This window comes from Sinocyclocheilus rhinocerous, unplaced genomic scaffold (assembly GCF_001515625.1).
Source record: "Sinocyclocheilus rhinocerous isolate Xijiao unplaced genomic scaffold, SAMN03320098_v1.1 scaffold1435, whole genome shotgun sequence".
NCBI lineage: Eukaryota > Metazoa > Chordata > Actinopteri > Cypriniformes > Cyprinidae > Sinocyclocheilus > Sinocyclocheilus rhinocerous.
Window position 1 is genome coordinate 1,197,633 of NW_015644861.1, and position 27,991 is coordinate 1,225,623.

General features: G+C 32.0%; 2 protein-coding genes across 2 annotated transcripts; both read left to right on the forward strand.

The window, feature by feature from the left end:
* The first annotated feature begins 1,176 nt into the window (after positions 1-1,176).
* On the forward strand, positions 1,177-12,789 carry LOC107758895 (tudor domain-containing protein 7A-like). The gene is made up of 18 exons (XM_016576733.1): positions 1,177-1,232; positions 2,319-2,526; positions 3,432-3,576; positions 4,142-4,301; positions 4,380-4,459; positions 5,940-6,118; positions 6,751-7,172; positions 7,550-7,810; positions 7,921-8,107; positions 8,192-8,303; positions 8,667-8,869; positions 8,982-9,116; positions 9,206-9,289; positions 9,549-9,683; positions 9,867-9,977; positions 10,076-10,506; positions 10,619-10,779; positions 12,032-12,789. The coding sequence occupies exons 2-18, from the start codon at positions 2,320-2,322 to the stop codon at positions 12,250-12,252; spliced, it is 3,234 nt and encodes a 1,077-aa protein (XP_016432219.1). The 5' UTR covers positions 1,177-1,232; position 2,319; the 3' UTR covers positions 12,253-12,789.
* A 145-nt stretch (positions 12,790-12,934) lies between these two features.
* LOC107758900 (tropomodulin-1-like) lies at positions 12,935-27,227 on the forward strand. The gene is given in 9 exon segments (XM_016576742.1): positions 12,935-13,158; positions 17,651-17,829; positions 19,438-19,594; positions 20,135-20,254; positions 21,648-21,737; positions 22,617-22,831; positions 23,048-23,191; positions 23,363-23,507; positions 24,799-27,227. Coding segments are annotated over 8 exon segments (1,047 nt in total). The 5' UTR covers positions 12,935-13,158; positions 17,651-17,712; the 3' UTR covers positions 24,858-27,227.
* Positions 27,228-27,991: the final 764 nt, after the last annotated feature.

The window sequence follows — 27,991 nt, forward strand, 5'->3', positions numbered from 1 at the left end:
AAATCTGGAATCTGAGGGTGCAAAGAAAAATCTAAATACTGAGAAAATCGCCTTTAAAGTTATCCAAATGAAGTTCTTAGCGATGCATATTACTAATCAAAAATTAAGTTTTTATATATTTATGGTAGGAAATTTACAAAATATCTTCATGGAACATGATCTTTACTTAATATCCTAATGATTTTTGGCATAAAAGAAACATCGATAATTTTGACCCATACAATGTATTTTTGGCTGTTGCTACAAATATACCCCAGCGACTTAAGACTGCTTTTGTGATCCAGGGTCACAAATTTTCTTTAGAATGAGAATGTACCCTTTTCTAAAAAGCAAGTGTGTGCATCAATGCAAAAAGACTGAATTGATGTATGCGGGTTTAATGCTTTTTGTGAGCTTCTGAAACTAATTTGAATGTTTGATTTTAAAGTGTTATTGGTGAAATACTATTTTGTAATAAAGAATGTGAAATATTTTTTTGGGGGGTGAATTAACTTTACTTTATGGTGTATGTCCCAAAAAAAGTTTAAATTAATTAAATAATTAAAATGATTATTTACATTATTTGAGGTAAATATATAAAATACATTTCTGTGTGAATTGATTTTTATATGTTGGTATATTATAGACTATAACAAAACTTATCTTTAAGAGTGAAATTTGCTCCTTCCCATAATACTGTGAGAAATTCTAAAGCATGATGTTACTCCAAGGTGAATAATTGAAAGAATGCTTTTTGGTTCTTGTCTGTTAGCTATGTGGAAGAGGTGACTGCAGAGCATGTCTAGGCCCATTCTTTCTGAAGCTTAAGCTTTTTCTCCACTGATTCCTTAGTGAATAGTTTTTAAATTTTGTCAGTCAGACGCTGGTGTGTGAGCGCATGACTGTCAGCACCCTGAATTCTCACTGTTTGCCTTCAGCGCCTTTACAGAGGAAGATTATCCATTTTAATAGCTGTTTACAATATTAAATGCTGAAGAACAATTTTCTACTCTTTATCCTAAGGAATGGCTGGGCCTTTAATCAATTCTGTTCAAGGACTTTGGAATGTATTTATTTATTTATTTGCTACGTAAATAACAGAATAGTAAATGACGTATTTGTATTCATTTTAGTTCATTGTTTTTTTTTTTGACATTTGACCTCATTTTCAGATGACGTAGTTGGAGTGCTAGCAGATGCGTGTTCGCGCGATATTGAGCTGCTAAATTAGGGTGAAGATAAAAAACAATCAGGTGAGTTTTATTATCATCAGTACTTCGTTTAATAATGCTATGGAGAGAATTTTATGATTTAGGAAAGAGAAGTGTCTTTACAAGCTAAAAGATTCGGAATAATAAAGTGAAATCAGTTCTGTCGTATGTTTAGTTAACGTTAGTTAATTAAGTTAACGTTACTGTCTGATGGAGTTTAGCCTTCCTCTCTTCCCGCCTGTATTCTTTCTGATATTTGAGTTATTAAATGCTCATGTTTTCGATATGTTTATGGTTATCTTGACTGATACCCACTCCAAAAATTAGTCCGTTTTTCAGTGTAATATTTAGTAGGTTGTGTTTTTTTTTTTAAACAATTTGTTGGATTCAGATAAGAGTATTGTAACATTAACAAGCGTAACACGTGAGAAACAAGTTTGTCCAAGATGAGAAGTCTTTTACATTGTTTATATACGTAATACGTTGTTTTAATATAATTTGTGTGTGTTCATGCAGGTTTCATACATAAAAAAGAACTGGAAAACATACATTTTTCAGTAACAACAAAATTGATTTAATGTGTGCAATTACTATTTTTAATATCAAGAAGTTTTATTGTGGTTACTATATTTGACCTGAACATACTATAATATTTCATTTAAAAACATTGGTGAGTGTAGATTTAATCTTGGCTCTTGTTGTAGACATTGATTTTAATGGGTCACTTTGTTATATAGACTAAATCTTGTTGAAAAAACCAGCATATGTTAGGTACTAGGTGTTAGGTAACCAGATACTGGTTAGGTATGTTTTGAAGTTGGGATGCTGGTTTAAGCTGGTCCTTTGCTGGTTTATGCTGGTTTAGTGCTGGTCTTAAGCTGGTCGGACCAGTTCCAGCATCCCAGCTTCAAAACATACCTAACCAGCATATGCTGGTTTTTTCAACAGGGAAAACATTCATTAATTACCATAGACATAACTAACCATAAACCTTCAAAGCGTTTTTGGGAAGCTTTTAACTCTTGAGTCTGAATGTGTCTGTGAGTTACTGTAAGTTACAAAAATGCTGTCTGTTCCGTTTTAGACACAGTTATGTGTCTTCATTAGATTGACTTTGTTTGAGTGCAGAATGAGTGACGTGGAGTTGGTGAAGAAGATGCTGCGAGCTGTTCTTCAGAGCAGTAAGCACGGTGTGGCCATGTCCCTTCTGCAGGGAGATTACCGGGCTCTGACAGCAGAGGTGATCCCTTACCGGCAGTTTGGACATGCCAATCTAGAGAGTTTTCTGCGCAGTATTCCCGGTGTGGTGCGGCTCGAACGCTCCAGTGCTGGAGAGGTGATGCTTTCAGCTGATCTGTTGATACACCACATACCTTTTTGTTCTGGTGGATAATATTTGATTTTTTGTATTTGATTTTTTGATTATGTATTTGAAAAAAGTCTCTTATGCTCTCTAAGGCTGCATTTCTTTGATCAGAAATACAGTAAAAACTAATATTGTGAAATATTATTACAGTTTAAAATAATTGTGTTGTATTTTAATATATTTTAAAATGTAATTTATTCCTATGGTGGCAAAGCTGAATTTTCAGCAGCCATTACTTAATTCTTCAGTGTCACATGATCTTTCATAAATTATTCTAATATGCTGATTTGCTGCTCAAGAAACATTTCTTATTATTGTACTATTCAAACTATTGGGGTGATTTATTAAAATAGATAAATAAATAAATTCAGTAATACTTTTATTGATTAATGTAGTTCTTCTGAACTTTCTATTCATTAAAGAATCCTGAAAATCACATTTCCACAAAAATATTAAGCAGCAAAAACTGTTTTCAACATTAATAACAATAGGAACCATTATTAATAATTGAGTGGCAATAATAATTTATAATAATTGAGCACTAAATCAGCATATTAGAATGATATCTGAAGGATCATGTGACACTGAAGTAATGGCTGCTGAATTAAAAAAAAAAAAGAAAACGGTTCTTTTAAATTGTAATATTTCACAGTATTACCGTTTTATTTATTTGAGGCTCATAAGACCAAGGTGAACCGGTTTCATAGTTTCTGATTTTGTATGGTTGTATTAGAATTGCCAGAAAATCTAATTAAAACTCATTCAAAAAGATTTTAATTCAGGTATTATAACATGAAATCAGTCCAGTTATTAATTACTCTTTTTAAAATCATGCCAGAACTATAATATGATTGGCTTTATTTTTATGTTTGTAGGTAACGTGTTTTGCTGGTGTGTGTGAGGAGACGGCACACATCGCACAGCTGGTCGCCCGGCAGAAGAATGTGAAGAAGACCGGCTGCTCTAAATTACTGAACTTCCAAATGAGAGCGAAATCTTCATCTCTGTTTTCACATAACGGTAACACACGCACAGACAAACGAAAAGCCCCAGTGAAAGGGATACTATTTGACAAATTTAATGTCATTTGCATGGTTAACTGTGGAGAAAAGCATCTGCTAAATGAATAAATGCAAATTGTGTATAATTCTGCTTTTATTAATTGAACAGTGAACATTTAACAAAAAAAATGGTGTGAGGTGCAAAACCTGTATTTTAGATATTCTCAAAAGCGACAAATAAGTGAATTACTTTCTTTACTTGTCGCTGCACATTAAACTGAGAAAGTATTTTAACACACATCGCCTATAAAGAGCATGTTAACCACATTAATCTGCATAGGGGGATTCAATCTTTGACATTGGAAATTCTAGGTTGTGTGCCCAAGAGGGAGCTTATTAAAGGTTTTATTGCTGTGCTTTTGCCCACCAAGCCTGTCTGTATATGTGTGTTGAGTTTATTTGTGCCAGTCAGTCACAATTGCACACTATTGCCATGGCCTGTTGAGCATCCTGCACACTGTTATGCAGCCCTTCGAGGTATGTGATTGTTTATTGATGTGGTTTAACTGTTTTGGTCTTCTCAGTCAAACCTCGCTTGTCTCTGCGGCAACCGGGCCACATGACTCATCCCTCTCAAGGCTCCTCATCCAAATCTAGTTTTTACCCTAACCAGCGGCAGCTTTACAGTACTGACCTCCCCTCCTCCCGGGTTCCTACTCGGCAACTGAACAGGAAGTCACCAGGGTGAGTGACATGAGGCAAAACAATTGTTTGTGAGCACTAAAACAGTCATCCCACCACTTACACTGTATGTGATTTTAGATTACAGGGGAATACATTTGTACCCAGCAAGTTCAATACGGATATAAAGACTCAGCCTTATAAGACCAGTGGGACACCAGGTAAATTTCACATTTTGGCATTCTTTCTTCTCCTTCAGCTTGTCCTCATGACAATGGCAAAGTCAGATCAGACACAATATTTTATTTAGAATGAGTCCTAAAACCCGGGAAAAAAAAGTTTTTGCCTTTTTGGTTCCATCGTTTTAAGCTTTTAAATGTCTTTAACAGGTGACTAAATGGGACTTAAGAGGCTGTTGGGACATTAAACGTCATCAAACTTTCCAACTTGCAGATTTTAAATAAAGATTGTAAGAGTTATCAGAAGCTTAGTGGTGGGGATGTTGAAATCATACAACTGTGGTTTAGTTTGTTTATACTAGGGATGGGTCACGATTTTCGAATATTTGATTAGTTTATTTAATTATAGAAATCGGTTACAGTAACTTGGGACGATGTCAAATAAGAGTTCTGTGCGGACCACAAACACCCCCGACTGGGTTAGAGGTGTGGCTGAATCCGTATTCAGAAAGGCACGGAAAACAAATAACGCGTTCTACGGAGCCACTAAAGGGACATGGTTAGCCGCTTGCTAGCGGTAGCCTGTTACATCACAGTACATAACATTTCACTTACCACATAAACAGAGTAAGGAAAGATGACTGACAGGATGATGGCGAATGATTTGCAGATCCTGAGCACCACTGACAAACATCTAATCTTGTAAAATGTGTGGTAAGTACTGCAGAGTGCTGCTCCGTATTTGAGATCGCGAATCTCGAAAGTGAAAGTAAAAAACAAGCATGCGTTCAAAAGTGATTTAAATAATGGCTCCCTGATGCCGGCAGTTTATATACAGTGTAATTACCCAACAATATAATTGCGACTGAAGATAGTGAAGTATATTTTTCCTCCCATCTCGTATCTATTCCCTTTAGGGGTTCCATTTTTTGAAATGGAAAATAAATGTCCTAGCCTTATGAGTTCATTTATGCTAATCGACGGACTGTTATGTTAATAAGTGCCGTCATTCGGTTGTGTTTATTATATTAATATGTTACAGCACATTACAATCATTATATGGCTTGAGTTAAGGTAGCCTATCTTCTGAATTAAACAGTTTATCATACAGATCGAAAGTGTGAATCCCGTCTCTCTCAGTTTATGGGTGTTTGTGCGTGCATGCAGGGGAGGTGTGCGATTTTCGAATAATAATCGAATATACCCTGCGATTTTCGAATATTATTTTTGCTTGGAATGTCCATCCCTAGTTTATACCTTAACTCTTGGTTTTTACTTCTGGAGATTTATATGTATTGGTCACAGAGCTTATTTACTGCAATAATCCAAAGCCAAAGGTACAACCCCTTTGGCTTTTTGTCAAGGGAACCATGGTGATGATTTCCGGGTTCCAGGTTGGTCTACAAAAATGTCATCACTACAGCAACCTGTTGTCTTCAGGATATGCTATTTTTAAAAAATCTGTTTTTGCTATATTCAATCAACTTTAAGTGTGATGTTTGTTCGTGTTTTATTTCTTCAGCTCAGCAAAAGCCTGTAAACCATGCTGATGTTGAGGTGGTTCAGGGTCGCATCAAACAACTTTTGCAGAAGTACTGCAGTGGAGTCTGGCTGTCCAAAATCCCTCAGCTCTATAGGGATATGTTCCAGGAAGAGCTCCACATGCACAAAGAAGTGGAGACATGGACGCACGTCTGCACTGTGAGAAACTAAAATACACAAACACATGCTGAGTACTAAAATTAATCAATCTATCCGCTCAAACTAAAAAAATATCTTGATTGGGGTTATTATCATTAACTAAAACTATTAAAAAATGTTGTTAGTTGGAAAAAAGAAAAGAAATAAAATGAAATACAAATAATAGATGAAAAACTAGATGATTATTATTAACTTGAAATGAATGAAAATTAAATCTCAACTAAAAAATAAATAAACCTAAATAGTTATATATAAAAAACTAAGACAAATGACTAAAAATTAAACCAAAATTAAATTGGAATGAAAAAAAAAATGTAATATAAAAATAAAAGCTATTACTAAAAACCATAATAGTATATAAATAATATTAAAATAATGCTGTGTCAGTATTATGGTATATCTTTGTGGTGTGCCATGGTCACTATATGAACCATCATTTTATAGAAAGTAACTTTCTGAAAATATCATATATTTTGTTTTACAGCTGAATGGGCCATACAGGAATGACACAAGGATGAATAAATTACAATGTACACTTTTGGGTGAATTATTATTTTATGTAATAAAGTTGGTGACTGTTACAGTATATAATATAGGATCCTTTTGGTTTTCTATCTCACTGCTGTCCTTAGGTTGAAAAGCCAGGCAGCAATAACATAGTTGACCGCCTGGTTTATCCTGTCTTGGAACCTGCCCCAAAACCAAGAACTGTTCCTGCTGTATCTCCATGCAAGCGGTCTCCTAATGCAAAACAGCCAACACCTGCCCAGCAAACCACCCGCATCCTCAGAACTCTTGCCATTAACATTCCTCCTTCAGCCCAGAAATCCCTGACACCCTTGAGCCCGACATCGCCCAATTCCACCAAGCTGGATTTCACTCTCCCTGAAACACCTAAAGCTCACCCTCCCTTGCTCATCACCCCTCCTTCCACTCCGCCTTCTCACCAGCCTCTGACTCCAGAGATCAAGCAGAAGCTGCGTCAGCTGCTCAATAAATACAGCCATGGCCTGTGGGCTCATGCACTTCCACAACTTTTCCAGGAGGCCTTTGGGTAGGATGCTATACTGTAAACTTTTTTAGTATGCAATGGACATTTCAAACAGAAATATAACTTTATTATATTGAATGTAATTCAGCAAGTGAAGTCCAGTTATCATCAAAATACCATAATTTAGATTTTTTTTTAAATAAAAATATTATTTTTGGCTGTCCAAACAAAAATAAATCAAGATAGAAATCAATCAATTAATCATAATGTACTTATGATTAATGAATGCACACTTAATGAATACACTGTTGTGACGGGCATGCTTTTAAACATGTTTATTTATTTATTTATGTTTTTTTTAGTTTTTTTTTTTTTAGGTAATTTGTATTTTATGAGAGCGTAGCACCGTGTTTTTTTTAATTTTCTGTCTTGTCTCTCAGGTGTGTGTTTCCACAGTATGTGTTGGAGGATCTGTCTCTGTTGGCAGATACCTGTATGGTTGAGTACCCCATGCAGGACAATCGAAAGAGAGCCATACTGTACGCATTACCATGCCAGGTGCAGGCACAGCCCCGTCCTCGCCCACAACCACTGGTTATGCCCTGCACCGGCAACCATGTACCTCCTCTGATCATCCCAACAACAGAGTTCCTATCTGTTTTGGTGATGGAGGTCAGGAGCACAGACAATATTGTTCTCAGGTAAGACTCACAAAACCAATACTTTACTATTAGATACAAGATGCATCTCTAGTTATGTAACGTTTGGACTATTTAAGGTTGTGGATTCATGATGGTGACGTGTTTTTCAGGTTTGTGGGGGAAGTGTACTCTAAAGCTTTGGAGGTGTTGGAGGAGGCCATGCTACAATTCTATAGTACAGTTGGAGCTGGACTTTGTCTTCTCTCCCCAAAAATTGGACAACTCGTGGCAGTTGCTGTAGAGGAAGATGCAGTACTGAGAGCTCAGGTCCACCAGGTCACAGAGGACAATGTGAAGGTATCAGAGTCTGTATATATTTCTGTGTATAAAACATAAAGTCAGTTTGCATTAGATGTAATTCAAACTTTTCCTTTTTCGTAGGTGTACTGTGCAGATCACGGGTTCTTTGAAGTGGTCAGCAGGAAGAAGATACTACAGCTGAGGGATCAATTCCTGACTATTCCCTTCCAGGCAACCACATGCCAACTTGCAGGTAATCTTCATGAGAGACTTGTGTATATGTGAGTATGGAAGCCACAGAATAAAAAAATTAAATAAAAAGGGTAATTGTGACTTTTTATCTTGCAGTTCTGACTTCTTCTTTTTTCAGAATTGCGAGTGATAAACAGAATTGTGAGATAAAGAGTTTAATTTAACTAATTTTATTCCATAGCAGAAAAAAAAAACTAAATTGCGAGATGTAAACTCAGAATAATGAGAAAAAAGTTAGGATTGTAAGATAAAAATCGCAATGACCTTTTTTAATATTTTTGTTCCATGGTGAAAGTAATCTTCCATATGTGAGAGAGTAATATGTGATGTAATTTTGTGTTCACATTCACGTTATTTATGTTAGGTCTGGAGCCATTCAGTACAGATGCGGTAGTTCTGAAGTCTCTGGACTCATTAGCTGTTGGTTGTACACTGTTGGCTGAGATTGTGGAGCTTGAGGACACACCCCTTATTGTGCTGTATGACACTTCTCAGAATGAGGATGTGAATGTGAATGCTGTATGCTTGAAAGCCCTGCAGGATAAGTCCATGGAGAATCCTTTACAGGTCAATCAGAATTAAATTAAATCACATGATTATTAAATTGCTGCATATTTTGTTAGACTTTGAGAAAATCATTTATACAAATGAATAAATTCATTCCCCCCCATCTCTTCAGGTGAACAGTGTGTACACAAACGTGTGTGTGACAAATGTGTGCTCTGATGGCAGTATTTACTGTCAGTTGCCTTCTCGAGGCCAGGCCAAACTCAAAGACATCATGGACAAGATTGAAGCACACTTCATCTCTCAGGTAAAAGAGTTAAATTCAGTGATTTTTATGATTCTGTTAGGAGGTGTATTGATTATGAGAGCATTAAATGTCTCTTATGTGTTTCTAAGTTAACATGGGAGCTGTTGGTGTCCAAACCGTTCTGCGGGAAAGTGTGTCTAGCTAAACACAAAGGCAAATGGGCGAGAGCAGAGGTGAGAAGACTGCCTACACTTTCCCTTCATCACTCATGTCATGTTCTAACTGTCTCCACACATTTAATTTGCCATTTGTTCAGTGAAAACTGAGGCTGTGCAATATATCAAAATAAAATCAAATGTCTTTTTTTTCCTATGTAGATGTACTTCCGTCATTCTAGAATCATTCTAGTCTTCTAGAATGTCTGAAGTCTTTCCAAATAGAGTGATTCATATTTTCATTGCTTATATGAATGTGTGTGGCATTTGTGTGTAGATCATTAACCTTCATGGCAGTCAAGTGTTGGACATCCTGTTTTTGGATTTGGGACTTGCTGCTTCTCTGGAGGTTAGCGAGCTCAGAGAGATCCCGCCAATTTACCTCAAAGAGCTCATCACCATACCTCCTCAGGTACACATGCAGACGTCTCAGTCATTCAAGCTCATCACTTATCACTTACTTTTAACTTTGTGTTTGAATAATATAGTAACTCTCAAATAACTCTTTTTGCATTTAGTGAGTGTTATTATTGGATCAGGTCTGTGGCATGGCATTAGTCTTTATGAATGAAAGTAAATGTTTCTGCCTCTGTAGGCTATAAAGTGTATCCTGGAGGAACTGAATGCAGATGGGAGTGTTTGGCCTCCTGAAGCTGTTCTGTGGTTGAGAGAGACAGTCCTCAGCAAAGTCCCCAGTTGCATGAAGGTCTTGCACATTCCGTTGTTGTTTACTGAAAATTGTGTTTTAATTTTTGATATTCTTACTCTAAAGTTTCCATTTATTGGCGTTTGTGTTGTGTTTAGATAGTGAAGCTTGATGAGACCAGGACTGTGCACGTCTATCTCTTCTCTGGTAATGGAGCTCAGGACCTTCAGAGCAGTGTTAACCACCAGCTTGCCTCCTGTCCATTCTGGCAGCGGGATGTCTACTTCAGCAAGATCGCCAGGGTTTCCGAACCGATCCTGCCAGAGGCAGGGGACAGCTCCTATACATCTCCTGCACAGTTGAATGCCCTCACACTGCCCCCTCCGCTGGACTTACCACTAGTCGGGCAAAACGTGGATGTGTTTGTGTCGGTTGCATGCCACCCTGGGCACTTCGTGCTGCAGCCATGGCAGGATCTGTACAAGCTGGTGGTGCTGATGGGAGAGATGATTCTGTTCTACAACAAACAGGAAGTAACCCAAATCAACATCCAGAAGAATAACGTCTACGCTGCCAAGATCGACAACAAGTGAGATATGAGTGGCATTTGAGGATTATACTTCCTCACCCTTCTTTGCAACTAAATCTTTTTCTGTCTTTTTTTTCACTCTTCCTTTGTCTTCACCTCTCTTTATTTATAGTTGGCATCGTGTTTTGGTAAAGGGCGTCTTGACCAATGACTTGGTCTCTGTGTATGAGTTGGATTATGGGAAGTACGAGTTGATCAACTATTCCCAGCTCCAACCACTCATCGATGAGTTCAGGCAGCTGCCTTTCCAGGGAATTTCTGCTCAATTGGCTGGTAAGAGACAAGCAGGAGCCAATTGAAGCTAAAACAAAATTATGTCGATTATTTTTCAGCCTTTTACTAATATTTGATGTACACAGGGATTAAAGTTCCGTCGCTACGACGGATTTCCGTCAGTTCATAAAGACAGTCACTTGCTTCATTCCTGAATTTACTTATTTGTCTTATTCTACTACATATTATATTGCAGGGGTTAAAGCAAAAAAAAAATCTTTTGACTGAATCATTCATTCAATTGATTCGTTCGAACGGCTGAATCATTCAGGAATGAAGCAAGTGACTGTCCCTGCGTTCCGTTCGGAAGGGCACATCCCTATGCCCTAATCCCTTCCAAAGTGTTTACCCTCCAGAGTGAGAGCTTCGAAGCGTTGAAGGGTGTAGGGGACCAAACAACTGTTTCTTGAAGTGCCCTTCTGCATCATAATCACGTGCCCACACGGAGGCGCCGTCATCATGTAAAGAATCTGCGCAAAGGTTCATGGGAGCCCGAAGTGTCCATCAGTTGTGCCCTTCGAAAGGGCACATACCGAAGGGCCCTTTGAAGTGGCCAGTTTTGAGCACTTCGGTTTGGAACGACCCTTCAATATGGCGGCCATGATTGTTTTCACTCCGAAGTGCCCTTCGGAGGGCGATATATCCCTTTTGGAATGCACGGTGTCTTTATGAACTGAAGGAAATCCGTCGTAGCGACAGAACTTTAATCCCTGTGTACATCTTTGCTCTGAAATGGCTTAAAGGGTGATTTGTCTTTCAAAGTAGCCATATATTTCAGCGAAACGCCCATTGTTGGCAAGTAGATTAAAAATGTTTAAAGCAAGTACAGTAAAAAAGCTAAAACAAGCCTTTTTTTTTCTAAAAGAATACTAAAACAATATATTGCTATATTTATATATGCACCAGTATAACACATTAAAAATAATAAAGAGTACTATTTCCCTGCATATTTTTTTTCTAATACTTTTTTAGAGCATGCGAAATTCCACACAGGGATTTCAGTCAACAACTGATTCTGAACCGATTCAATTTATGTATAATTTAAGTATCTAATTGTGACACAAAGTTTGCTTGCCTAGTCTTCAGTGTGCTTAACAACCAAATACAAATATTAAAATCGAGATATTCACAATACTGAGTCAGTTTTATGTTTGTTTAATAAAAATATCAAATATATTGTAAATATTTGATGTATTGCCCAGCCCTATATCTGTGAAAGCTTCTGATTTGCATGTGAAATGCTTGTTTTCAGGTGTCAAGCAAGGGGTCTGGGGTGAGGAAGCTTCTATGGTGTTCCGTAACCATGTTGAGAAAAAGCCGCTGGTGGCTCAGATCGAGTCAGTTGAGGAGGGGGAGTGTCCCTGGGAGTGCAAAATCTCAGTCTACCTAGTGGACACCACACAGGAGGACAATGACATCTGGATCCACAACATTATGGTGGAGTTTTTAGATGAGATCAACAGAGATGCTTGAGACTGCCATGACTAGCCTTTCCAAGGACCATGCTGAAACTTTGAGCCTGCAGAAACCTTGATCTAGAATTTGAGAGAATTAACTCTAGATGTGTTTGGTGGGTCATTTTATTCGTGCATACTCAAGAATTGTTTCAGTTATTGTTATGAGTGCCATGGAAAAGGGATTTCTTTACCTGTTTTTGCAGTTATGATAAATAATAATGTTATAACATTACCAAATTAACTCGTTAATACCTGGACAACTTCTCTTTCTGTGTCTTTACAATGGGGCCATTTTGGTAATTTGGTTTTTTCACGTGTGTATTGTGTGAGACACTACTGCCTGTATTGTTTATACTCATTGATTTTTGCACTTTGTTTGTGATCTTATTGTGTGTTTTCTAAACGGAAGATGGTCTAATTGTAAAATAACATTTGTGTTCAGATGCTCAGGTTTGTTTTATTTCCAAGTTAACATTTGGTTCAGAGCATTAAACAAAAATACTAAGACACAGTTGGATGACTGTCATTTGTTTTTGCAACTTGATATCGGTAAAAATGCAGCTTTGAGTTGTGGGACCCATGAAATCCCCTGATTGGTGGACTTGAGGTATGGCATCATTTGATTGGCAGGTCGGTGCAGTGGGCGGGGCCGTGTTCTGCGCTCCGTGTTTGTAGAAACTCTTTGATCGACACCGACTGCTAGACTTGTTGAAAGAAGGCTGGAGCAGTAACTGCTTTTAATATTTGGACTTTTCTCCGCCGTGTCAAGCGCTGTTCTTCTATGAACCTTGGACTTGAGAATTCATTGCTTGAGGCAGCAGCGCATTTGTGTGAATTAGCGGCTCTGAAAAGAAACCATATCTGGTCAAAGTATTCAGCTGTCACATGCGCTATATATAGTGTGGGATAAGCGCTGTCTGAAGTAAGTGAGAATGATAGACGCTCCGGTACTAACACGCTTTGTTTTCCTCATCGTTGCATAGAGCAATGAAACATACAAATATGTATATTAACAGAACTGATGACGCTCGGAGAACATTATAGGCTATATCTGATAAATAATAATTAGGCTTGCGGTTTTGAATGTATGATATATATTTTACCTTTATTTTGCTAATGGTAAAAGATATGTATCTGGTCTTTCCTGATCAGAAGCAACACACCTTTTTACTATAGATCGTTATTTGCACTTGTTTTAGAGAGTTTTATTAACAGAAGTGGAAAAGTAGTTTGTGTGAGGAACCGGAAATGTGTATATAATAGCTAGTTTATTGAATGTGGAAACCTAAACTAGAGGTTTCAAGTCAATAAATTTGCATTATATAGTGTGTTGAAGTTTGCTGGTCAATGTCCTTGTCTATTGGATTCACCAAGGACAATGGAGCTGGTCCAAAACAGATGCCAGCCTTCAGTTTGACTTCATGTAGATGTATTAATATATGACTCCATTTATCTAATCTTTAAGATCATACGATCCATATGTATATATATGTATATGTATGTGTATATATATATGTATATGTATATGTATGTGTATATATATATGTATATGTATGTGTATATATATATGTATATATATATATATATATATATATATATATATATATATATATATATATATATATATATATATATATATATATATATATATATATATATATATATATATATATATATATATATATATATATATATATATATATATATATATATATATATATATATATATATATATATATATATATATATATATATATATATATATATATATATATATATATATATATATATATATATATATATATATATATATATATATATATATATATATATATATATATATATATATATATATATATATATATATATATATATATATATATATATATATATATATATATATATATATATATATATATATATATATATATATATATATATATATATATATATATATATATATATATATATATATATATATATATATATATATATATATATATATATATATATATATATATATATATATATATATATATATATATATATATATATATATATATATATATATATATATATATATATATATATATATATATATATATATATATATATATATATATATATATATATATATATATATATATATATATATATATATATATATATATATATATATATATATATATATATATATATATATATATATATATATATATATATATATATATATATATATATATATATATATATATATATATATATATATATATATATATATATATATATATATATATATATATATATATATATATATATATATATATATATATATATATATATATATATATATATATATATATATATATATATATATATATATATATATATATATATATATATATATATATATATATATATATATATATATATATATATATATATATATATATATATATATATATATATATATATATATATATATATATATATATATATATATATATATATATATATATATATATATATATATATATATATATATATATATATATATATATATATATATATATATATATATATATATATATATATATATATATATATATATATATATATATATATATATATATATATATATATATATATATATATATATATATATATATATATATATATATATATATATATATATATATATATATATATATATATATATATATATATATATATATATATATATATATATATATATATATATATATATATATATATATATATATATATATATATATATATATATATATATATATATATATATATATATATATATATATATATATATATATATATATATATATATATATATATATATATATATATATATATATATATATATATATATATATATATATATATATATATATATATATATATATATATATATATATATATATATATATATATATATATATATATATATATATATATATATATATATATATATATATATATATATATATATATATATATATATATATATATATATATATATATATATATATATATATATATATATATATATATATATATATATATATATATATATATATATATATATATATATATATATATATATATATATATATATATATATATATATATATATATATATATATATATATATATATATATATATATATATATATATATATATATATATATATATATATATATATATATATATATATATATATATATATATATATATATATATATATATATATATATATATATATATATATATATATATATATATATATATATATATATATATATATATATATATATATATATATATATATATATATATATATATATATATATATATATATATATATATATATATATATATATATATATATATATATATATATATATATATATATATATATATATATATATATATATATATATATATATATATATATATATATATATATATATATATATATATATATATATATATATATATATATATATATATATATATATATATATATATATATATATATATATATATATATATATATATATATATATATATATATATATATATATATATATATATATATATATATATATATATATATATATATATATATATATATATATATATATATATATATATATATATATATATATATATATATATATATATATATATATATATATATATATATATATATATATATATATATATATATATATATATATATATATATATATATATATATATATATATATATATATATATATATATATATATATATATATATATATATATATATATATATATATATATATATATATATATATATATATATATATATATATATATATATATATATATATATATATATATATATATATATATATATATATATATATATATATATATATATATATATATATATATATATATATATATATATATATATATATATATATATATATATATATATATATATATATATATATATATATATATATATATATATATATATATATATATATATATATATATATATATATATATATATATATATATATATATATATATATATATATATATATATATATATATATATATATATATATATATATATATATATATATATATATATATATATATATATATATATATATATATATATATATATATATATATATATATATATATATATATATATATATATATATATATATATATATATATATATATATATATATATATATATATATATATATATATATATATATATATATATATATATATATATATATATATATATATATATATATATATATATATATATATATATATATATATATATATATATATATATATATATATATATATATATATATATATATATATATATATATATATATATATATATATATATATATATATATATATATATATATATATATATATATATATATATATATATATATATATATATATATATATATATATATATATATATATATATATATATATATATATATATATATATATATATATATATATATATATATATATATATATATATATATATATATATATATATATATATATATATATATATATATATATATATATATATATATATATATATATATATATATATATATATATATATATATATATATATATATATATATATATATATATATATATATATATATATATATATATATATATATATATATATATATATATATATATATATATATATATATATATATATATATATATATATATATATATATATATATATATATATATATATATATATATATATATATATATATATATATATATATATATATATATATATATATATATATATATATATATATATATATATATATATATATATATATATATATATATATATATATATATATATATATATATATATATATATATATATATATATATATGTATATATATATATATATATATATATACGTATCTTAAAGAAAGCAAGCATAAGCCAACTTTTCAAACAAAACATTTGGAAAAGAGTCATTCAAAAGTTTAGGTCATAAATACTCGAGCATAGACGGATATAAACACAAAGTATTTGTGCGTTATCTGGTTGTTAAATGTTAGCAGAGCATGTCCTCAGTTAATGTGATGAAGTACACCTGTGGTTATTCTGCTCTCCATAACCCATATGCTTTAAAATTGTCTAGATTAATCCACTTAAATATAGTAGAAAATCATAAATTATAGTCTTGACATACTGATCATCATGAAGAACATAATTATTCAGCATAAAATCCTTTGAACCTTCTTTAGAATAGACCTAATAATGAATCTGTTTCTCGTCTTTACCAAGGTGCTGTGGTTGGGCGGCTCGACTGTTCCTGTCTTTTTTCCTTCTATTTTATCTTGTTCACCATGTTCCGTAAAGAGATGGACAAGTACCGGGATGTGGATGAGGATGAGCTCTTGCAGAAGCTCAGTGAAGAAGAGCTCAGGAGACTTGAAGATGAACTTGAAGAGCTTGATCCTGATGTAAGTGCACTTAAAACGCATCTAAAAATGGACTTTAGGAGCTCCATAAAATGAAACACATTTCATAGTTCAGTTGTCTCTGGATACTTTGCAATGTGAAAGGTTAATAAACTTTTCTTTTCTTTTTTTCTTTTCTTTTCTTTTTTTTTGTGACTGTTGCTACCTAGTTTGGTTTGTTTGTCAGGACTGTGCTATTTCCCAGTGTACTTTGTTTGGCTTTACTGTGTTTTATGTATAATGTGTTTGTTTGTTTGTCTGTACTGTGACAGTGGTGTTTGTTCGACTGGATTGTGTTGTTTACTTTGGACTGTGTTGCTATTTATTGTTTAAGAAGCCAGCTTAATTCCTGCTTTTTCATCTGGACTGTGTTGTACAATCATTTGTTTAGTGTTGTCGTTTCAATGGCATTTTTGTTTAAGAAACCCACTTTCTGTGTTGTTTCAAAGTGTTTGTTTGTCTTTACTGCGTTGTTTCATAGTGGTGTTTGTTGACTGGGCTGTATTGTTTTGCTTTGGACTGTGTTGTAGCCTATTGTGGTTTGTTTGATGTTGGACATTGTTTCAGTGCCATTATTTGTTTGAGAGTTCCACTTAATTCCTGTGGTTTGTGTTTGTCTGGGCTGTGTTGTGTCACACTGGCGTTTCTGAGTTTAGACCATCATGGTGAAGTCAGCTTGATCGGACTGTGTCGTTTTACAGTGGTTGGAGTGTGTGCTGTTGTATTTCAGTAGTGTTTTTAGGGAATTGCAAGTCTTGTAAGGCTTTGGTTCTCTTTGTTGCTGTTCTTTTTCTCACTCAGACCACAGTTTTATATTCGCTCTTGAGGAATCTGGTTTGACTCCAGCATCTAAGCACGTCTTGACAGATTTAGACACAGATGTAGGATAAATGTTCAGCAACAGAGAAGAGGGAAAGGAGAATTTCTTCTCCCAAACTGAGATGTTCAGCCAGAGGTGTAGAAGTTTACCATAAATACTAGTGCTGGAACAAGTTAATCTGCTCAAATGTAACAAAAATAAACATTCCCCACCAAAGCCGAGCCTTTTCCTGAAACACTAAATTGTGCTGTAAATTTTGTAGTGGAAATATCTACTTTAATGATTTTAAATGTCACTTTAGTTAACCGGAGTCTCCATTTGCTCAATTTTATCTGCACTAAGGATAAACAATGCTAAGGTGTCCTATAAAGCTCTGTTCTCTCCGAGTTCTTTCTGAAATGCTGTGTGTTCTGGATTCTGTCATCACATTTAACATGCACGTATGTACACATCCCCCCGTTTGCTCTGCGGCTGATAGGCCCTGTCTTAGAAGAATGTTATCATTGCTCTCTGTATTTGAGGCATTTGTGGCGTTTGCCTTTTCAGTATGTGGGTGCAAATAAGAAAACCTGGGTTAGGTGCAAGCTTCAGAAATCTGATATAGCCTGATACAGGAAATTGATGGAAGATGGCCCCTGTGACTGTACCATATACAGTGATGGTATTAAGAATCTATGGTAATTTAAGATATGGCAAGTTTATCTTTTATGTAATGTGCTATTTTACATTCTGTGTGCTTTTTATGATCGTTTGATGACAGATCTAATGTTTCTGAATGATATTGTTCTCAGAACGCACTGTTGCCGGCAGGATTCAGACAGAGGGATCAGACTAAGAAAGCTCCGACCGGAACGTTCCAGAGAGATGACCTTCTATCTCACCTGGAGAAACAGGCCAAAGAACATCCAGATCGAGATGATCTTGTTCCCTACACTGGTGAGAAAAGAGGTAAGAATTGACTTCAATTTAGAACCATGGGCACTTTTGGAACTTTTAGAGAAATATAAACTCTCTTCACACTCTCATTAGTTTGTAATTTGTCAACTAAAAAGTCCAATAGTGTATATATATATATATATATACACTGTACATCACAGGAGAAATTATGTAGTTTTTGTCTTTTTATCCTGAGTTATAAACATTGCCACTACACTGTCATTTCCAGCTTTGCGTTTGACATTTTATTAACGGAAATTACATAGCTCTTTTATGAAACCTAAATACAAACAGTTTCTATTTGACACTTTTTGCATAACGCAGTGAAATTACACATAGGCACTGGAAATGATGCACATGAAGTGATATTAACTTTTAGGATTTATTCACATATCACATCTCATTAAACAAGAACACTCACATTTAATAAATTGTTTTAGAGGCAAAATTTGATGTTGAAATGGTGCCACATATGTAGGACAGTCAAAAATAAATGAAGGCATTTTTTCCTTCTCTCTCCATCTCGGTATGTGTGTAAATGTGCGTATGTAGGAAAAATGTGGATGCCTAAGACCAAAGTTGTTGACCCTATCCTGGAAGATGTCACTCTGGAGCCTGAACTAGAGGAGGCGCTATCTAGTGCTACTGATGCAGAATTGTGCGATATAGCAGGTACAATACAAATGTCAGCAATTTCATTCATATATGTAGGTTATGCTTCTTTGATTCTTAGGATCCGAGGTACCATTTTATATATTTAAGTTTAAAATAAATGTATTAAGATGTAATTCCATTCAGCACCTTCTGTTTACTAATTTTAATATTAATCCATATTCAAATACATCTGTAATTTCATTGACTAATTCCCACTTCCTCTGTGTGTGTGTGTGTGTGTGTGTGTGTGTTTGTATCTCACCGTGTGCCTCTCTCTGGTTTGTCCTTTAGTTTTCTCCACTCCATTTTTACATCTTCATTCCTCATTTTCTCTGTCCACTCCCCTGCTCCACCGTTTCTAAGCCACGGATCATTCCAGTAGGTTTATCTGCAACATTGTATGCTGCTTTAACATTGCCAGAATGTTTCTTAAACATTAATTCAGTATTTGCATGGTATGTTCAGCACATTATGTTATCTGCATGATTTAAGTTAGTTATTTTAACCAAAAATGAAAACTCTGTCATGTTGCTTCCAATCATTTCTCTGTTGAGACACCACAAAGAGCAGCAAAATTCTTCAAAATCTCTGAATCTCTAAATCATGGAACAACAGGATAAATAATTAATTTTTATTTTTAGGCGAACTTTGTGTAGCGTGCACATGCCATTTCCTGAAACTGCATATGCAAGTTTGAGTTCTTTCATAACAGTGACTCACCCATGTGCGCTAAAGACACATGGCTACCAAAAAAGGGGAACAAAGATTTTCCTGCTGGCTAAAAAAAAAAAAACTCTCGACCATCAGCCATCAGCTTGCTCTCATTTAGCATGATGGAGAGGTTTCCCTTAAAATGAGGTCAATAGTTTTTTTTTCTTTGGGATCGTGTTTCAAAAACAGCAGGATTTAAGGAGTCGACCCAGTCTGAACAGCTTATATGTACAGACAGATAGGAGCTTCATATGGGAATGAGGTTAGCTCAGTTGTCTTTGGCCCAGGGTCAACAATCAGATGCAGTATGAGTATACAAGCCAGACTCATAAATTGCACTTTCCTCTCGACTCCCTATTCAGATGTTTTGCTGTTCATTTTCATGTTTTGTTCTGCACTAGTTCATTTGATGGCATTACTGTTCTGCTTGATATATTTTTCGTCAGGTAAATGTAAATGATTTTGAGTTCCTAATGATCTTGGAAAACATGATTTTACATATGATTTACATAAACAAGTAATATATTTCATTCAGCAGGATGGAGGATGGATAATGGCCATATAAAGTCCTGTGTTTTGTATACTGTAAGAAAACTTGACTAACATGATAAGCAGGGTAAAATATAGACTTGGCCCCCTTTTTATCTTCAGCTTCATCCAACTTATTCTGTTTTTTCCCCCTCTTTCTAAATTTGAAAAGCCATTTTGGGCATGCACACACTGATGAGTAATCAGCAGTATTACGAAGCATTGGCCAGCAGTACTATCGTCAACAAACAGGGCTTGAACAGTAAGTGAATACATCAGTTATCTTGTAACATTTTTGTATGATTTTATGTTTTATATTTGTTGATTGATTATTTTGATCAAATTATAGATTACCCTTAAAAGGAATATTTTACACAAAAATGAAAATTTGCTAAAAATTTACTCACACATCAGGCCATCCAAGATGAGTTTGTTTCTTCATCTGGACAGAAATGGATCCTCTGCAAGTGAATGGGTGCCGTCAGAATGAGAGTCCAAACAGCTGATACGAGCATCACAGTAATCCACACGACTCCAGTTGATACATTAATGTCTTGTGAAATGAAAAGCTGCGTGTTTGTAATAAAGCAATCATTAAAACATTTTGAACTTCAAACTGTTGCTTCTAGCTAAAATACGAGTCCTACAAGTGAAAACAGTCCAAAACAGTTCTAAACAAACATGTCGGTGGATTTTTATGTGAGAGGCCAACCTGGAATTAACTTTTTCACTAGAGGAAGCACTATTATGGTTTATGGACTTTCATTCTGACGGCACCCATTCACTGCAGAGGATCCATTGGTGAGCAAGTGATGTAATGCTAAATTTCTCCAAATCTGTTCTGATAAAGAAACAAACTTATCTACATCTTGGATGGCCTGAGGGTGAGGACATTTTTAACAAATTGTGATTTTTGGGTGAACTATTCCTTTAAACATGCCTGAATGTCAAATGAATCTTCAAATAAATGTAAATTAATGTAAAATGTGAACAAAAAATAATGCAATGCCATACAATTGTAAGTGTAGCTTGGGAATAGACAGTGTTGAATTTTACAATGTGATATAGTGTTGTGTTATATAACAGCTAGCACTGAACCATATGATTTGTTGTAACTCAAAGTTGTATTATATACACACAGGTGTAATCCAGTGTACTCGGTATAAGCCTGTGCCAGACGAACAGCCCAATGACACAGATGTAGAGGAAACACTACAGAGAATCAAGAGAAATGATCCAGACCTTGTTGAGGTCAACCTTTTCATTATTTTTAATGCAAGAAAGTAGTGTTTAATTTATGCAGACTTTTATAAAAAAAAATATATTTTGGGGTGAATACATTCTAATACTTATTTCGTGATATTTAAGTACACTACCGTTCAAACATTTGTGCTTAGTAAATATTTTATTCAGCAAGAATGCATTAAATTGATCAGTAGATTTCTTTTTCAAATAAATGCTGTTCTTCTGAACTTCTAAGTAAATAAAAATATTAAGTAACTGTTTTCAAGATTTTGAATTTTGAACGGTAGTGTAGTTATTAAACAGCGTGTAATGTTGTTTGGTTCCCAGGCACTAGCAGACATACTGAAAGTGAACACCACTCTAAAGAGTCTAAACGTTGAGTCAAACTTCATTACTGGAGCTGGAATTCTGGCACTCGTGGAATCCTTAAAGAGCAACACTACACTGCAGGAGCTAAAGATTGACAACCAGGTACACTCATTCACTCACACACACACACATACACACACACATACATACAAATAATAAGGTCGTATGAGGTCTGAGCCATTATCCTTGAGGTCAGGGGTTCAGTCTGAATGTAGGGATGATGGAGGGGCATAGGAAAAGTTGTTATATCCTGTGTGTTTATGTGCAATACAGAGCCAGCCTTTGGGTAATAAGGTTGAGATGGAGATAGCTAACATTTTGGAGAAGAACACTACTCTGCTGAAGTTCGGATACCACTTCACCCAGCAGGGCCCACGCTTGCGTGGATCTAATGCCATGATGAACAACAATGACCTGGGTAAGAAACACGCAAAGTTTTTTCAGGGTTCTTTGATGAATAGAAAGTTCAAAAGAACAGCTTTTATGTTAAATAGGAATTTGTCACTTCTGATCAATTTAATGCAGCCTTGCTGAATAAAAGTATTAATGGTATGTATCTACTGGTGTTTTCAAGCCATGTATGTATTTCCAGCACGTGTAGTTCGGTCGGACTCAGATGGCGCGATCACATTCACTCTGTCAGTCCCTGAGCTGGAAAGAGCCTTCTGTAAAAAGTTCAAGTTCACATCAAAACCCAAGTAAACAGAGTCTTGCCCTCCTTGTCTCACTCTAGGTACTACCTGCTGTCTTTTCGCTCTCATTTAGTCTCCTTGCAATCCCTCAAGCCTCTGGATCATTTTGAACTTGTGTACTTTTCCTCAAGCTCCCTTCTGCCACTTCAGCATCTACACTACTGCATTTCCTTCCGTCAAAGTGAATTCAAAACCTGTCTCTCTCCATTATCTGGTTGTTTCTTGGTTTTGTTTGTCTGTTGTGCTGGTTGTTTGGCTGTCTTATGTGTTTTCTTTAGGTTTTTTAGAAAATGCCCTCTGGCTTGCTGTGCATGCAGAACATTTTCTTTAAGGAATAGTTCACACAAAAATAAAAAAAATGAGTTCTCTGTTTTGACTCTCTCTCTCTCTCTCTCTTTTAACTTACTTTCTTCTATGGAATGCAAAAGGAGAATAACCATGTCTCAAAAGTATCAAAAAAGGCAAAAAGCACCATGAAAGTAGCACATGCTCTTTTAACTGAGTGAACTATTCCTTTAATTGCAAGTTTCTGTCTTTGAAATGCAGTAAGGATTGCCCAATGTCTAACATAAAGGTTTTGTGAGAAATTATAAGAATGTCTTTTTTTTATAATAGTCTTGGAAGCATAAAAGTAATCGGTAATGTATTGTTTTCAAGCAAAAGTGCATGTATGAATTCATACATTCATAGCTTTCATGCAGTTACATTATGGATGTGTAATTTCCAGTTATTATTGCACATTCATTTTTTATTTTATTTTATTTTTAATGTTTTCCAAAAAGTTTACAATTTAAAAAAATTATTTTAATCTGTTTTATGAATTTATAAAAAACATTAAAAAAAACAAAAAACAATGTGGGATCAGTAAAATTGCTGGCAGGACAAATACAAGTCTAAAAAAACAAAACAAAAAATGAAAAATCTTATTGTTGAGCCCTTAATATATTGTTATAATGAAACCAAAGTTTCCTCGTTATGTCCTTAAAATTGATCAACCCTTTTTATTTGTGTGTGCAGTAAGAAAGAGAAGGCTTGAAGGAGGACCCATCTTTCCTAAATGTCGGACAAACGTGTAGCAGCCTCGGGAACCCTCTATGGCCTGGGACCTGCATCACACCCCATCTCATCCCAAATCCTCCCTTCATTTCTGTCCCTTTCACAGATAAATCACAGGATCATCTAAAAGAAAACATTCAATTCAGAATGCTTTTTTTAAAGCCCCAGATCTGGAAACCCAAAGGTACCACCCTCTGTTTACCAGACACATAGTTACTCATGGTGAGTGTTTTAAAAATGTGTAAACTACCTGCCATAACATTAGCAGGGGAAAATCACCTACTTGTGTTGATGGAAGCAGTAAAGATGAAAATGACACTCTCACAATGTTGACCTAATATTCTTGCTGTAAACAGTTTGACCTTAAAACCAGCCATTTCACTGTGTTTGGATGCACACCAAGAGCATCAAACTTCAAACTTGACTGATTGTAGGTGTGGTTTTGTCTTCTCCTGGCCAGTTTGAGTCTCACTGTAGTAGTAGTTCTCGCACACATCGCATAGAAGCATGTTCTTACTGTGTGCTTTTTGGGATATACTGTCATTTTGACCTGCTCGTCTCTCTTGAAATGTTTAACAACAGGTAAATTTGTAGCTATGCAGATTCATTGCTGGCAAGTCGCTGTACTGTGGTTTCTAGTACTTTGCTATGCGGCAAACACCAATGAAAGTGCATTGTTGGTGCATATTTGCATAAACTCGCATCACCAAGTCGTCAACAGCTCATGTCGCAGAAATCACCAACTCGCATTTAAAAATAAATATGAATTTCCAGTCGCTGCAAATCACTGTCAGTGTGAACATATCTTTATTGGTCACCTGATAACAGTACAAAATCTAAGCTCTATGTCATTTGCACTGCTCCAGTATATTTATGAAAGTATTTATGTAGTTTATATCCTTGGTTTGATGAGGGGAAAACCTCTTTGTCATGTTTAGGACAAGCTGTGTTTCAATTTCCACAATTAGCAATAATATCTCTCTTATTATACTAACGGTCTCTCTATGTTATCCACTTATCATAAAATGAATATGACTTATGTGTATACAGTGTTCTTCCTCATTTAATGCTTTTTTATGTTTGAGTGAGGCTCAAAACACAATTGAAAACCTATCATAAAACTATATGTATTATTGCCTATGACTGCTCTCATTAAGTAACGTCCAGGTTAAATCCCTAAACAAAGATATTATATTTTGCATGAAGAAAATTATTTTAGGATCGAACTACCATACAAGATTTTTTGCATTGTGACATTACTTTCATGGCATTTAAGCATGATTTCCCCTGAATTCTCATTACATTAGTACATTAAATAATTTAATTCAGTATAACAAAAAATACAAAGGGCTTGATTCTTACTTTTTCCCCAAATAACACTAGTGCTCTTAAGTTGAACAATTTAGGAGCATGTTAAAACTCTAAGGGCACATTGAAAATGTATCATAAAGAGCCACAAAGACATTTACAAGCAAAAAGATTTAATTTATTAAAACACAAAGTACACTAGGTTTTTAAATATTTCAGCTTCAAACTGTATTAGTAATTATATACTGTTATAAACAGATTATTGTGCTGATACTAGTAAAATCGGTGTTAAATAATGTTTGCAATCTTTCTTTCCTGAGAGGAGGCAGCCCAGACAGAACAGACTTTGCAGCGTTCATATTTACATAATGAAATAATAACCTTTTAAAGCTTAACAATCACAATAGGCTGTATCATGATTTCTTTTTTCTGTCCCCAAGACCTTTTAAGATAAGATGTTTGTTATACAATTTAAGATATTTAAGACTTTTTAAATACTTGCAGCAACTTTTTTTATTTGCACGTGCTCCTAAATACATTTTACAGTTTGCACACATCTATTTTTAGTTGCAGAAGCGAGTGAAATGTTCACAATGTTGAGCTCTTGTACAGGAATTTTTACTTAAAATTGCACTGAACGATTTGTCATACATCTTGATTTTGAGGGGAAATATGACCTGGTCATTTATTGGCAGTTTTTGTGAGACTAGGCATCATTTGCAATCTGTCATGTGCAGTGATTTAGCAGGTGTGTGTGTGTGTTTCTCAGATATTTGTTGTCCGTGATCAGGCCTTACTCCCTTCACACTCTCCCAGCACAGTAAAAGTCAGTGTGTTTTATGGATGTAAACATTATCCTTCTGTTTAAAGGACAGAGCATTTATAGGACTTTTGGGGCCGTCGTCTTGTTCAAAACCAAAAAGGGACAATTTTACTGTTGATTGTCTTGTCCTGTGTTTGGACGCAGGCCCATAATCGTAGCCATAGAGTGCCTGGGAAGGTGCACATATTTACATTTTGTTAGTGCACCTTACTGTATGTGGTTTACTGAGTTAATAAAGACTGAATAAGTTGTGTGGAAATGTTCTTAACAGAAACCTTTTTTTTCTCTCCACATTTACAGCATTGCATCAGGAATACTATTTAAATATTTATGCTCAGAAAATTTTAGAATGACCAACAGTGCCACTTTGTGGTCCGGTGTATTAATAGTGGCTGCACTATACGAAGATTATGCAGGCTTTATATGTTCAAACCATTTGTGGCTTTGTACTTTCTTCGAAGTTTAGTTTAAAATTTATATAAATGTTCAGTGGAAACTGTATGTATTTGTACTTGCAATGTATTTGTAGAGGCTGTGAAATTGTGCTGGTCACAATTTATTTGAAGTTTTAAAAATTTTTAGATTTTTGCAGTTTACTGCATTGTGTCAAATTGATTAACACGCAAGTACCTATACACTTCTGTTCAAAAGTTTGGTGAGATTTTCGTATATTTTTGAAAGATTTTCATAAATTGTATGCTCACCCAGGCTGTATTTATTTGTACAAAAATACAGTAATATTGTGAAATCTTGTTACAAATAAAAATAACTCTTTTCTATTTTAATATATTTTAATTTGTAATTTATTCCTATGATGGTAAAGCTATTTTTTTTTAGAAATACATGATACATTTTTTTTTGCAAGGATTATTTGATGAATAGAAAATGCTAAATAGAGTAGAATTTTTTTGTACTATTATCAATGTCTTCCACTTTTTTTTATAGAGAAAATTAAATGACATGAGACATGAACTGAGTTTATGAGAACATTTAATGAGAAAATTAAATGACATTTAATAGATC